At 41.9% G+C, this 15,365-nt stretch overlaps 1 protein-coding gene across 9 annotated transcripts in view; it reads right to left on the bottom strand.

Annotated features, from left to right (window-relative positions):
* LOC106594404 (protocadherin gamma-C5) overlaps positions 1-15,365 on the bottom strand; it is a 56,780-nt gene that overhangs the window by 35,464 nt on the left and 5,951 nt on the right. Inside the window, exon 1 of one of the 9 annotated variants that reach the window (XM_045692370.2) lies at positions 12,331-15,305. The exons of 4 other annotated variants lie outside the window; for them this stretch is intronic. In XM_045692370.2, the coding sequence (XP_045548326.2) occupies positions 12,331-14,727 (2,397 nt within the window). In that variant the 5' untranslated portion in view covers positions 14,728-15,305. Of the gene's footprint in view, positions 1-3,716; positions 6,509-12,330; positions 15,306-15,365 lie in introns of those variants that run through there. 4 more of the 9 variants (XM_045692376.2, XM_082960445.1, XM_045692379.2 and 1 more) reach the window with 4 other exon arrangements.

Genomic DNA, 15,365 nt, shown 5'->3' with positions numbered 1-15,365 from the left:
TGGAAAAGTCATTAGCCTAGGGGTTCACATACTTTTTCCAACCTACACTGTGAATTTTTAAATTATCTATTCAATATAGACAAGTAAAATACAATAATTTGTGTCACTAGTTTAAGCACACTGTGTTTGTCTATTGTTGTGACTAAAATGAAGATCAGATCAAATGTGATGACTATGCAGAAATCCAGGTAATTCCGAAGTGTTCACATACTTTTTATTGCCACTGTATTTTGTAACAATATGTGTAATTATTTTTTTTAAACCCATGTTTTGATTAATCTAAAACAGTTTGAATGAGGTATTTGAGCTAAAGTTCATAGTGCGCTTTGTGTAAAGTTCTAATCCCAAACGATCACCTAAACCTTATGCAGTTGTGAAGCTCTGAAATGATTTGTAGTCAGGTACCATCTATCTGGATGTGACTTTGCCTCAGGAGGCAAGGTGGAGTTATACCCAGACTGCTTACAGATTACATAATAATGAGCTCTCCAAAAGTGCCCAAGGAGTAGGGTTTAAAGGGCAATTTGAGTTTGAAGAAATTATAAAATGATAACATTTATTTTATTCTAAATAAAGGTTTGGAAGTTGAACACTGTTGTTTCTTTTTGCATATTCCTTTGTATAGAAATAATAATTTGGAGTAAATTATCCCGAGTATGTTGAGGTAACTATTTGCATCAGCTTTTTAAGTATAGTTGTGAGTATATATTTGAGTAGTAGGAACCCAATTTAAATACATTTTACTAACCTGAGTACCATAAGAAACTGAGCAAAAACATTTGTAGATATAACATAGAATATCAGTTATGATACTGAGAAAATCCAGCAAATTAAATTTACAATATTAGTTTGTAACTGATTACAGTAAGTATATCAAACTTCTAACATTAGTTCTGGGACTTGAAGGACTTAAGCAGGTCAAACAAAAAAAGAACTGTTCTGAACCTGATAAAATTAAAATTGAAAGGAATTTTTGAGATCCAGTTAGTTGTTTGAACTTAATATATTTGAGTTTGTAATACACTAAAAGCGAAGCCTATTATACTTAAATTATCCTCCTTTACTTAAACAGCTGATGCAAATAGTTACCAAAACATTTTTAAGTAAAAGGGGCACAATATTTTTTACAGTGTGGACCCCACTTGATCTTTCAATCACCCACGTAGGAATATGCTCCTAAAAAACAATGATGAGATGGCAGATGCTGGACTTGCAGAGCGTTGAGCGTCACGAACCATGTCCTATTTTAGTGCCTGGCTACATAGATGCTCGTTGAGCGTCACAAAGCAAGTTCTATTTTAGTGCCTGGCTACATAGTCGCTCGCTGAGCGTCACAAACCAAGTTCTATTTTAGTGCCTGGCTACATAGTCGCTCGCTGAGCGTCACAAACCAAGTCCTATTTTAGTGCCTGGCTACATAGATGCTCGTTGAGCGTCACAAACCAAGTCCTATTTTAGTGCCTGGCTACATAGATGCTCGTTGAGCGTCACAAAGCAAGTTCTATTTTAGTGCCTGGCTACATAGTCGCTCGCTGAGCGTGTGGGTGTAATGATTGAATAACATGTATGTGTACATTTATTTTGTAATGGGAGCGGTGTGGTCAGCATGTTAGGCTATGGGCAATTCCATAGTAGCATAGTTATGTTGAGACTCAGATTTTTCACTTTAAAATGTGTGCCAAACAAAAACCAATGATTGCAAAGTTAAACAAACCATAGAACTCTATGCACAATGAACACTTTTAACAATTTACACAGAAAATGTGACAAAAACATATTTACTTGAAGAGCAGTGCAGATGCAAAGTTTGGTAAGAGAATGAAAAACAAATCAACTTGTTTTTTTAAGTAAATGTGTTTTTGTAAAATGTTCTGTGGAAATTGTTAAAAGTCGTCCTTGTCGTCCTTGTGCATAAGATATGGTTTGTGGCATCTTCTGTGATGCCGTGTCGAGACGTTGCGTCACTCGGGATGCCGTCTTCTTCTTCTTCTCCTTCTTTTTAAGCCCATAACCATGTGTGTGAGGTGTATAGTTTTGCTTCAAAGTAGATTTGCTTAAGAATACCAAGAAACACTCTGTGTGACCCTGATTTAGCCGACAGCAGTAGAAGGTTAAAGTGTTAAAAACCAAGATATGGTCACTATGGCAGGGTTCCCCTCAAATAAGAAGGGCACTACGCCACCTTGTTGGTTTGGCTGTGGCACTATGGAAACTGAAATGTAGTAATGATAGAGTAACTATCTTTGTTGGCCAATGAGATTGTTATGAATTGCGAAATAGGTCGTTCATCAAGTCCTAGCAGTATCATGTTCCTCAATGAATTCAGAGCATTTCAGCAGTAGGTTATCTCGACACAGAGCGCACCCAAAGCATACAATTGTCAAATCATACAAACTTTGCAATGGCAGTCAAACAAAAGTTAAATGACCAAAGTTGCTAAACTTGCTAGATAATCTCCTTCAACGCATGACAGAATATCTCCTATATTTGATGAAGAGTGGAAATAGTTTAAATATCAAGGTATCTTAACGGGGACCAACTCTGTTATAAAAATATCGATATATACTATCAGATCGTTTGTTGATCATACATTCTCTACCGAAGCTATCATTTGTACGAAACAGCGCAGAGAAGCGGAGGAAATGTTATACAAGTATTTTGACATGCATATGCGAGAGACGTGCTGTGATAATGCAACCTATGAAATGAAATAGGAATTTTCATGCGAGACAGGAGTAGGATTTTGCGTTTCATTGGGTTTGGGCCTGGATAGGAAAATAGCCTAGGCTTCAGGACAGAAGAAGATATAGCATTTTCCCCTCATCCTTCTCTGAATTGTTAACAGACTTAATGACTGTGACAGAGATGTAGTGAATTATGCATAGGCCTGTCAAATTTGTGACTGTCTAAAGCAGGCCTGGGCAATTCCAGTTCTCGGGGGGTGGTCGGGGTCACACGTTCCGCCCATCCCTAGCAAACACACCTGAGTTAAACTAATTGTATTTTGAACTGAATATCATGATTATTTGATTATTTGATTATTGGAGTCCGGCGTTTTAGCTGGGGCTGGGGAAAAGTGTGAGTTGCCCAGGCCTGGTCGAAAGAGTCAAAATGACAGCTCAACGAGACACACATTATTTTATATTCTAGGGGTTTCCAGTAGGATTTATTAACTGCATTCGGGTTGTGTGTGCAGTTCTGCAGTGTCAATTATGCGTGTGCTTTGAATTTATGGCGAGTTTGTGAGGTAAATACGGTAAAGGCTATGCTTCTATGCGACAACCGGTTGTGCTATTTATTTTTGGTAATCTTCTGGTGCGCATTTTGGGTATTTTGTGGAATTCCATCAGTGCGACATTGGGGACATTTTTAGTAATTTCCTGGGTCTTGTCATTTTATTTTTGGGGGGAAATGTGAAGAATTTTCCCAGGACAGTCCCGGGATCCCGGTTACCCATATTAATCCCTATTACCATGGAATTGCCTGTATGCAGTTTAAACAGCCTCATAATGGTTGACAAAATAACTACTCAAACGAGCGGGGAAAACTGTCATTAACTTGCTTGAAACCTACTATTAACATCAACATATATCAAATGGAAGTATACAAAATGTGTTCTAATGTTTGTTCTAATCTAATGTAGTGGAAAATGCATAGCAATATATTACAAAAACTGGACATGTCATAACCCTCATTTAAGCAGGAATTGTGCTCACCTGTTGGCTCTCGAACGTCCACGCACTATCAGGTAAAGATGCATCAAGCACGTTTATCATTTCCTTAAAGTCAGTGGTGCTGCTGGGCTTAACGAGGGTGAAATCACTGAACTCTGACATTGGAGAGAGATACGACCTGAACGACTGGCTCTGAGACAACATGTCCCCTCCCAGGACCTCCACATACTTAATAGGGCCGTCAGTATTCAGCTGGATCTGCAGGTTTCTGTTGGGATTCTTGTATCCATCAGATTCAGCCCGTCTGATACAGCAACTCGAGCTGCTCCTACTGTTTCTAACGCACTTCACCACTAAGATGACAAAAGTTAACAAAGACAAGACGGACACTGAGGCCAGAGAGATGATCAAATAAAAGGTGGTTTTACTGTTTCTCTTGCTGGGCTCTGCTGTTTTCTGGCGGTATTCCGAGATGGGCTCGTGTAGCCCGTCCTCTAACAGTATATTGACTGTGACTGTGGCGGACTGGACCGGATCCCCATTGTCCTTTATCTCTATAAGCAGCCTCTGAGAGGAGTCATCCTGCTCTGAAACAGCGCGGTTTGTCCTCACCTCACCTGTGTAAAGACTAACACTGAACAGAGACGAGTCTGTGGCCTCCGTCAGCCTATAGGAAATCAAGGCGTTGTGGCCCGAGTCTGCGTCCACTGCCGATATCTTAGTTGTGAGGTGGCCTGCTTTAGCGGACCGGGACATCTTCTGATGGGAGACAGAGCCCATGACAGCGGAGGGGTAAATAACAGCGGGGACATTGTCGTTCTGGTCCAGGATAAAAACATGAACCGTGGTGTTGCTGCTCAGAGACGGAGAGCCGTGGTCCTTTGCCTGCACCTGAATCTGAAACACCTTCAGTGTCTCATAGTCAAACGAGTGCATGCTGTAGATGCTGCCGTTATCTGAGTTGATGTACATATAGGAGGAGACTGACACGTCTTGAACTGTACAGTCTAATATAGAATAGGAGATCTTAGCATTCTCACCCATGTCTGTATCAGAGGCGGACACTGAGCTCAGGAAAGATCCCGGGGTGCCATTTTCTTTAACATAAACAGTATACGAGGGCTGGGAAAACACTGGAGGGTTATCATTTACATCGAAGATTTCCACAGTCACGGTTTTCTTTGTAGATAAAGGTGGGTACCCTGAATCAACTGCAGTTATGACCACATCATACTCCGGGAACGTCTCTCGGTCTAATGGGCCGTTGGTCACCAGTGCGTAATGGTTGGAGACGGAGGGCTTCAGGGTGAACGGTGAGCCCGGTGTCATGTTTAACTTTACTTTGCCATTCTCACCACCATCTGGGTCTTTAGCGCTAATCAATGCAATAACCATCCCAGGGGATGAATTCTCCGGTATTGGACTGGTGAGTGAGGTTATAATAATTTCAGGGGCATTATCATTAACATCAGCAATCTTTATCTTTATACTGCATTGTCCCTCCATTTGTGGATTGCCTTTATCTTTTGCCATTATGTCGAATTTATGCAAATGTGTTACTTCATAATCAAGCTTCCCTTTGATAGTTACATCTCCAGTATTAGAACCAACGTCAAGTAATGACAATATTGTATCGGGGGTTTGGTCTGCAAAGAAATACTCGATCACTCCATTTAGTCCTTCGTCAGAATCAGTTGCTTTGACGTTTAGAACCGTAGTGCCAACTGGTGTATTCTCAGCGACAGATACTTCATAAAATTGTCTTTCAAATTGGGGAGAATTATCGTTAATATCTAACACTATGACCGTGATTTCAGAGGTGCCAGATCGCGCAGGATTCCCTCCGTCTACAGCGGTGAGCACGAGCTTATGAACTGCCTTCTTCTCTCTGTCTAATGAAGTCTTTAGTACAAGCTCTGGTATTTGTGTGCCATCTTGGGTGTTCACATTTAACAAGAAATGATCATTATCACTGACACTATAGGACCGTAAGGAGTTTGAGGTTACGTCAGGGTCATATGCGCTTTCGATTGTGAACTTCGCACCTGCAGTGATAGACTCAGCTATTTTCAAAACCCTTTCATTTGTAAGGAAACTCGGAGAATGATCATTTATATCCTGTATGTCGATTTCAATGCGATGCAGCTGTAGGGGATTTTCAACTATAACCTCCAATGGTAACAGACAAGGGACGCTCTCTCCACATAACTCCTCTCTGTCTATCCTCTCATTGACAACCAGTTCACCATTTTCCAAATCCACACTGAAATACTGCTTACCAGCATCAGAGGCTATCCTTAGTTTACGGTCATAAAGCTCAGATATTCCCAAACCAAAGTCCTTAGCTATATTCCCAACAACAGAGCCCACGTTCAATTCCTCAGGTATGGTGTATCGAATCTGTGCCTCTATTGTATTCCACAGGAGAACAAATTGATAAATCCAGAACACTTGCCACTTCAAAAGAACACGAATACTCATTGTCCTTTGTTCCATTGAGTCAGTCTCCTGTTCGCAGGAAATACCATCCCACAATATGGAAATAAAAGGTATTCCCCGTACACATTTCCACGAAGTTCAAACAGACTGTGTTTTGTTTCCAGTCAGTGCAAGAGTAGCTCCCAGATCTGAGCATTGTAGGCTAAAGGATGAGATGCTGAGGCTGAGGGGAGGGAGTAGATCCCTTTGTATGGCTCTACACAGTATTGGTGCAAAGAACACTCTGCTACAGCCCAATCACTGATTCACTTGATCTTAAAGGCACACTATGTTTACACTGGAGAAGAACGCTTAAAACACAGAAACAGATGAGCAGCACAATGTATTCACTCACAATAAAATATGTTACTTTGATTCAGAAGTAATAAATGTGCTACTTTACTAAACAGATGTGGTAATTCTATAAATTCTGAATTAAATAATAAATGATGAATGCAAACATAGGCCTATATTATGTTTATTATTATTACTAGTATTATTATTAATATTATTATTATAGCAGAACTGTATCCTTTGAAGCCCTCCGTTTACTGTACTCTTTCTGCCGTCGTGTGGCAATGAGAGTGAAGCACAGCCTAGTGGTGTTCTCATAGCGCGTCATAAGGAGCAGGAAGCCAGTCTCTCTCATCCTCACACACGTCTAATCCCAGTAGCCTGCTCAATCTGAACGGGAGGGGGAGTAACGGGCTGGGAATGAAAGGATCGTGAGAGAGGGGAGTGAAAAGGAGGATAGAGGTTTCACTCACACATACACGCACACATGCACACACACGAACACACACACACACGATTTAGTAGTGTGTTTTTACATAGCGGTAGTACATACACTGAGTGTACAAAATATTAAGAAAACATACACTTTCCATGACATAAACTGACCAGCTGAATCCAGGTGAAACCTATGATCTCTTATTGATGTCACCTGTTAACTCCACTTCAGTCAGTGTAGATGAAGGGGAGGAGACAGGTTAAATAAGGATTTTTAAGCCTTGAGACAGTTAAGACATGGATTGTGTATGTGTGCCATTCAGAGGGTGAATGGGCAAAACAAAATATTGAAGTGCCTTTGAACGGGATATGGTAGTAGGTGCCAGGCACACCGGTTTGAGTGTGTCAAGAACTGCAACACTGCTGGGTTTTTCACACTCAACAGTTTCCCGTGTGTATCAAGAATGGTCCACCACCCAAAGGACATCCAGCCAACTTGACACAACTGTGAGAAGCATTGGAGTCAACATGGTCCAGCACTCCTGTGGAAGGCTTTCGACACCTTGTAGAATCCATGCCCCAGACGAATGGAGGCTGTTCTGAGGGCAAAGAGGGGTGCAACTCAATATTAGGAAGGTGCTCCTAATGTTTTGAACACTAAGTGTATTTCATTATTTTACTAATTTGCCTATCTAACTGATTGAGGAAGTATTTAGCAAAGATAGTTTAAATCTGTGTCTTTAGGCTATAACGATTTGTCCTATCTATGTCTTTAGGCTATATAGATTTGTCCTATCTATGTCTTTAGGCTATATAGATTTGTCCTATCTATGTCTTTAGGCTATATAGATTTGTCCTATCTGTGTCTTTAGACTATAGAGATTTGTCCTATCTGTGTCTTTAGGCTATAGAGATTTGTCCTATCTGTGTCTTTAGACTATAGAGATTTGTCCTATCTGTGTCTTTAGGCTATAGAGATTTGTCCTATCTGTGTCTTTAGGCTATAGAGATTTGTCCTATCTGTGTCTTTAAACTATGTGTCTAACCACCACAATATCAATTCGTCCACACTGATTTTTTAACGACAATAGGCTACGACCAGGGGACATAGATTATGTAATCTCACTGGAAACTGCGGGAGCTCGAATTACAGCTTTAGATGAAAATAACGTTTTAATTATGAATCATGCTCATAAACCATATCACAGTGTCATGTAATATGGGCCAGGTCGACAAAACATAAATATAGTCGTATTTCATCACGATGATCAGTGGCAGAATAAGACCCACTTCTGCAGCACCACATTATTCAATCCCTGAAAATAGGTGCGCTGAGGCAGAAAGGAGACCCAAACGCGCTGCACAGACCGAGCGGAGCATTTCAGCACCACGCGGGTGGACAGCGCCACACAGGCGGACAGCTGACGCTGGTGCATGCGGCAGACAATAGGCAGTACGAGAGTTGCATAAACAATGCGCGCCTGTTTCCTCTCACTGGAATGGAAAACACGAGCAAACTGAAAAGATACTTCCTTAGATAAACAGCTTGGTAGCATTTCCTGAGGAAGAATACTAATTTAAATGGCCCCAAACCGCTATGTTCATGCCACTATTTGTCACGTGACCAGATACTTCTTTATCATTCATGAGTGGGTCCTCAATAGCTGAATACATAAACAAGATGTAAAGCCCCTTCTAAGGTACATAACAATAATGATTGAATGGTCCTTTACCCAAAGGAAGATGTTATGGATACAGGTACCGACACATTCATTCCATATTTTTTAATTTCTCTCATACACTGCTCAGATAGATAGAGAGATAGATAGATAGATAGATAGATAGATATGAAATGTATGCATTCACTACTGTAAGTCGCTCTGGATAAGAGCGTCTGCTAAATGACTAAAATGTAAAATGTAGAGAGAGAGAGAGAGAGAGAGAGAGAGAGAGAGAGAGAGAGAGAGAGAGAGGAGAGAGAGAGAGAGAGAGAGAGGAGAGAGAGAGAGAGAGAGAGAGAGAGAGAGAGAGAGAGAGAGAGAGGTACAAGTTTGCTCTTACCTTGTTTGGAGAAACACAGATGGAGCAGATGCAGCGACAACATGAAAAAGAGAATTGAATAAAATCAGATTTATTAGGTCAGGACAGTGACTGTACCCACGGCACACAGAGACATACTTACCAAAACAGAAGAAGAGTTCAGACATAGACCCATCTGACACGTTATCCACCACAGTCACTTAGTATGACCACTGTGTTGTAGAGCAATGAATGATGCTGAATATTAGCATGAAATATCACACTCTGCATGTGTAGTGTGGGTTCCATGTGTGGAACGACCATAGTATTATACTAGTGTTAACTTCATGTTCCCCTTATGCTTCATGAGTAGGGCCTTGAGGTTTCCTGGTCAGGTCCCTTGGTCAGGGAAAATTCAGGGGCCTATAATCATGAGGTCGGTGCCTGAACGTCATTCAGGGAAACACAAGCATGTTTACCATAACCAAAGAGACATGTTTGCTATTACTAAACACAAAATATACTGTATCTTATAATATGTCAGTAGTTATGCATGTTATTTGTATTGTTTTACTGTGTTTGGTCCTTACAATAGCTAACAGAACATGGTTAGATATGCAAGGGTGTGAATATCTCTGTAGTGAACAGAGGAGAGTATGTTTTTGTAATAAATATCACAATCGTCACAAACACCTGCACCAGGAACAACACCATCTTCACTGAGGATAATATACCCGCAGACAAAACGATAGAGAGTTTCAGACACACATTATCCCCTTCTGCTGACCTTGCCCTGCCTCACTGCAGCTTAGGGCTGGCCCATGGCAGGGGTCGCTTCCCAGTGCCTTTTTACCAAACACCCCACAGACATTTAGCTGCAACCCCCCCCCCCCCCCCCCCCCCCCAACTTCTTAAGGAATGGTGCAGTCTTCACCATGAGTCGTCATGGCAACACATCCCACCTCTCCTCATGAAAACTGCAAGCTGCAAGCTGTCTGAGAACCACGCACAGAGAAACACATTCAATTCGAAGGTTTTCACCAAAGGGAAAGGCTACAGTGCAAATGAAGTGTTGATGGGCTGTGTGCAGTGTATGTTCATAGTTAAAGATGAGCATAGCACACTTTCATTGCATTCTAACTCTCTGTTATTACATATAGCTCAGGAAAATCCAAAGCTATAAGAGTAAAGCCAGAGGTCTACTGTCAAACACAGTCTCTGTAAGGACAGGGTTTACTGTGGACAAGTGTTCTATAAAAACACATCTGGTCTATAGCTCACTGTATTAAGCTGTGGTTTTGAACCAAGCTAGAGGGCTATGGGGAGTAGAAATGGATACTGATGTGACATAGTGAAAAGCTTTTTGTTACAGGGAGAGAGATGGAGAAAGACAAAAGAGAGAAACAGATTGAGTGTGTTAGTGAGAGAGAAAGAGAGAGTGAGAGGGGGGGAAGAGAGCGAGAAAGACTTTCTAAATGAATAGACCCTGTGACTCTGTGTATGTAGGTGTATGTGAGCGTATACAGTACAGTACATCTCATCTGAAGACAATACTTTGATTGAACTGAAGAGGAACAGAAGCTAGTGCTGCAGTGAAACCTGCCTCCCACAGCCTTCCTCCTGCTGCTGCATGATGAACAACAACACCTCCCTCCCTCCCTCTGCCTCCACACAGTGGGTTCAGCACCACTAATATACAACCCAGTCACTGGCTGGTAAACAGACAAAGACTCACACACTGAGGACCCCCAGGTCCGATATGGGAAAGTGAGTGCTTGTGATGATGTGATGGTCTGAGAGGAGGAAAAGACTAAGATTGTATGTAATTAAAGGTGTATGGTTGTATAAGTACAGTGGAATATTAAATAAGTGCAACAGTGTAATGGAGTTAGGACAGATTGGTTGATGGATAGTTACAGAGGAAACAAAATGGAACACAACTTAGCTGTTTCATCACTCACAAACATTCAAGGACAGGGACCCTAACATGAACATAACCACAAACACTCAACCACACAACCATAAAAAAAGTCCTACGTTTTTCTAACACATCTAATACCTCAGTATCTATGCAGGATTCTGTGGTTAAAACAGGAGACAAAGATGTGAAGCTGTTGCTGGCGGATGCCAGGCAGATGAGAAATCTCTCTACCTGTCACTAACATGCTCTAATCTAAAAACCCTTACAACCTGTCAGCCATTACTACTGTGACTGACAAGTAGTGACCTAGGTTACAGACAGACAGACAGACAGACAGACAGACAGACAGACAGACAGACAGACAGACAGACAGACAGACAGACAGACAGACAGACAGACAGACAGACAGACAGACAGACAGACAGACAGACAGACAGACAGACAGACAGACAGACAGACAGACAGACAGACAGACAGACAGACAGACAGACAGACATTGGTTACAGACAGAAAGATGGACAGATGGACAGACAGACATGCATACTCATTCTGAATACAGAGCAGATGCAGTGTTCATACAGGCATGAGTGTAACACTGCTGTGGAATGAAGCCCAGAGCCTGATAGAAGAGACATATAAGCCCATTACTGCAGTACAGCAGCACAGATTATTAGAGTAGTGTGTGAGCGGGAAAGTGGGTCAGTGTGCCCAAGCGTTATGGTGTTTTATAGAGAGAGAGAGAGATAGAAGGAGAAGGCTCCTCAGAACATAGATTTGATAGTATTAGCAGAGTGAGGTCAGTCAATCAGTCAGTCAGTCAGTCAGAAGAGACCTAAGGAAACTGATACAGTGAGTTTAGAACATGCTCTTTTAAATCCACACCTGCAGGGTAAATGAGAAGAGTAATCAACTGAGGATCATAGTCACAGTTCATTATACCAGGTTAACACAGAATCATGACATCACAGGATGCCTGATGATGAGCCATCTGGCCTCACTAATGCCTCTACATTTAACATGTTTAGTCATTTTCAGACACTCTTATCCAGAAAAACTTACAGGAGCAATTAGGGTTACATGCCTTGCTCAAGGGCATGATGGCAGATTTTTCACCTAGCTGGTTCGGAGATTCAAACCAGCAACCTTTCTGTTACTGGCACAACACTCTTAACCACTAGGCTACCTGCTGCCCAAATGCACTTTAGTTACTGATACGCCAGCTGAGATGAACACAGAAACGGATAACACTAGTCAGCACCATGTAGTGCCTTCACTGATGTATAGTAGGAGAACCCTTTACACATTATAAAGGTAAAGTCCTATGAAGATACATTGCATGTATGTGCACCCGTTCATATAGATAGACAGACATTACACAGATTGGAAGAGGGTCAAAGTATGTTTGGCTGTAGTCCAGCCACCAATACAACATACCACAGTTTGGACCATGCTACTAACATGTTTCAGTTGTAACATCTGAATAGAGAACAGAATGGAGCGGGGTCTCACCTCTCCATTGACATCCTCCTGCTCTCTCTCTTCTCTCTGCATTGTCCCCATGCAACTCACATCCACCAGTGTGTTCTGGCTATAAGGCCTCACAATCTTCACATTACTCATCCTAGAGTCAGTGGTTCCACACACCTCATAGTTGTATACACGCTGTAGGGTTCCCAGGGTTCCATCAGGGTAAACGGGAGGGTAATATGGGATAACGGGGAGGTTTGCTGCAGATTTATAGAATAATCGATTCTGTCTCCATCTGTAGATTTTTACCGTGACAATGGCAATGATGGAGAATATGAACAGAACCGAGACCACAGCCAAGGCCAACACCAGATAAAAAGTCAGCTTGTTGTCATATTCCCTGTCCACTGTGAAGTCACTGAATTCTGAAAGCAGTTCAGGGAAGCTGTCCGCCACCGCCACGTTCACGTTGACTGTAGCTGATCGAGAGGGCTGCCCGTTGTCCTCCACTATAACAGTGAGCTTTTGTTTCACAGCATCTTTATCAGTGACCTGGCGTATGGTTCTTATTTCTCCATTCTGTAGGCCTACTTCAAACAGCGCCCTGTCTGTCGCTTTCTGCAGTTTATATGAGAGCCAGGCATTCTGTCCAGAGTCCACATCAACAGCCACCACTTTAGTGACAAGATAGCCCACATCTGCTGAACGAGGCACCATTTCAGCCACCAGAGAGTTACTCCTCTGTACTGGGTAGAGAACCTGAGGCACATTGTCGTTCTCATCTTTTATAAATATGTTTATAGTCACATTGCCACTCAATGGGGGTGAGCCTCCATCTTGTGCTTTGACATTGATTTTGAAAGATTTGATTTGCTCATAATCAAAGGGCTTCACCGCATAAAGCACCCCACTGTCGGAATTTACTGTCAAATATGCGGAGAGTGGAGCCCCGTTTAAACTACCATCCTCAAGGAAGTATGATACCTTAGCATTTGGTCCTAGGTCTGCATCTGTTGCGCTCACAGAAAAGAAAGACCGGGAAGGGACATTGTTTTCAAACACATAGGCATCATAGCTTTCTTGTTGGAATTGGGGTGAATGGTCGTTCACATCCGATATCTTTAAACTGAGCGTCTTTTTACTTGAGAGCGGCGGACTGCCTCCATCTACCGCCGTGATTGTTATGTTATACTCTGCTGTCTGCTCTCTGTCCAATACAGATTCTGTCACCAGATTGTAGTAATTTGATAAAGATGATTCCATCTTGAAATGAAGGTTGTTATGAATGGAACATGTTATCTCTGCATTTTCCGCGGAATCAAGATCCTGGATGTTAATCATGGCTACAATAGTGCCAGGAACTGAGTCCTCGGGTAGGGCACTAGAAAATGACATGACGGTTATTTTCGGAATGTTATCATTAACATCAATAACATCAATAACGATGCCACACGAGTCTGTTAAGCCACCATGATCTTTGGCTTTTACTTTTATTTGGAATAGTTTGTTCTTTTCATAATCTATATCTCCTACTACTCTTACCTCGCCTGAAATCGGGTCGATTGTGAATAGCTCTTGAATACTTTTGGTGGCATGCTCAAAATAATACTCTATATTGACGCTAGATCCCTCGTCTGCATCTGTCGCACTTACTGTGGTAATCAATGTGCCTTTCACTGCATTTTCTGGAACAAATGCTTTATATGTAGCTTGGCTAAATGCAGGCGCATTATCATTAACATCGAGAACGACGATGTGAATTTTAACTGTTCCAGACCGCTGAGGGTCTCCACCATCGACAGCAGTTAAAGTCAAATAGTGATGCTTTGTCTTTTCTCTGTCCAGAGGTTTTTGAAGTACCATCTCTATGTGTTTACTGTCATCTATGCGACCTTGAATATTAAGATTAAAATGGTCTGTGGGGTTTAATATGTATTTCTGAAGTGCATTTTCCCCCACGTCTTGGTCTACCGCGCTTTCGATAGAGAAACGCGCACCAGGTACGGCTAACTCGCTGATTTCCAATTCAATTTCTCTCTTCGGAAAGACGGGGCTATTATCGTTGATATCTAGTACTTCAACTGTAACTCGAAACAGTTCCATTGGATTCTCTAATATCACATCGAAACTGAAGCTACAGGCGGGCATCTCCGCACATAGCTGTTCCCGGTCCATTCTCTCTTTCACTAACAATTGTCCTTTCTCTCGGTCCAGCCCTACGTACTCACTGTCGCCCGCGATGAAAATCCGAGCTGTCCCGGCTACAAGCCGTTGCGGCTCCAGTCCCAGATCTTTTGCTATATCTCCAACAAAGGATCCCAATGTCATCTCCTCCGGGATGGAGTAGCGGACCTGCCCGGCCACAGGGTAAACTGAGAACGCGCAAACCACGAACACGCACAACGGCCACTCGAAGAGTCTGTTCTTTCTCATTGCCATTTCACGAAAAAAATCTGAAGCCAAATCACAATATTAAGGCTGAAAATGCATCCTAGAATGTATTTGACAAGAATCCAGTCAATGTGGCGTCCATTAACAGAACAAAGAGCCTCTGGACACCTAATGTACAATCCAGACAAGGGTCTTTATTCTCTCATCTGGAGCTCCAGTTTAGTGTGCTTCTGTGCGTTTCTAAACGCATTATTATGGGAGGAACCACAGTGTGATTGTGTTTTATATTACATGCGATCCACAGCGGCACTTAGGGTTCAAACAAAGTATTGCAATACTACAGAAATTAAGGCTTTGGCATGTTAATGTATCACACTTAAAAATACCGAATAAATGTTGACATAAAACATTTAGATATTTCGTAATGCAAAATTCACCTCCATAGTGTCATAAAATATTGGATAAGAATGTGTTACAGGAATAGTTTTTAAGAGAAATAAGACAAAGATGCAGCGGAGTGCATACAAAGACATGCGTAATGACAACGCTTGTGCTCACACGAACGCAGAGCGATAAAGAAAGAGAGAAAGAGCAATTGAGCGAAAAGAGAGGGAGACGATGGTGAAAGAGATGCATCAACACCCAACAAAGCCTATAAAACAACCCTGATCAGGAGTAAATATTAA

Source organism: Salmo salar, chromosome 13 (genome assembly GCF_965601325.2).
Source record: "Salmo salar chromosome 13, fSalSal1, whole genome shotgun sequence".
Classification (NCBI taxonomy): domain Eukaryota; kingdom Metazoa; phylum Chordata; class Actinopteri; order Salmoniformes; family Salmonidae; genus Salmo; species Salmo salar.
This window is presented reverse-complemented; position numbering and strand designations above follow the sequence as displayed.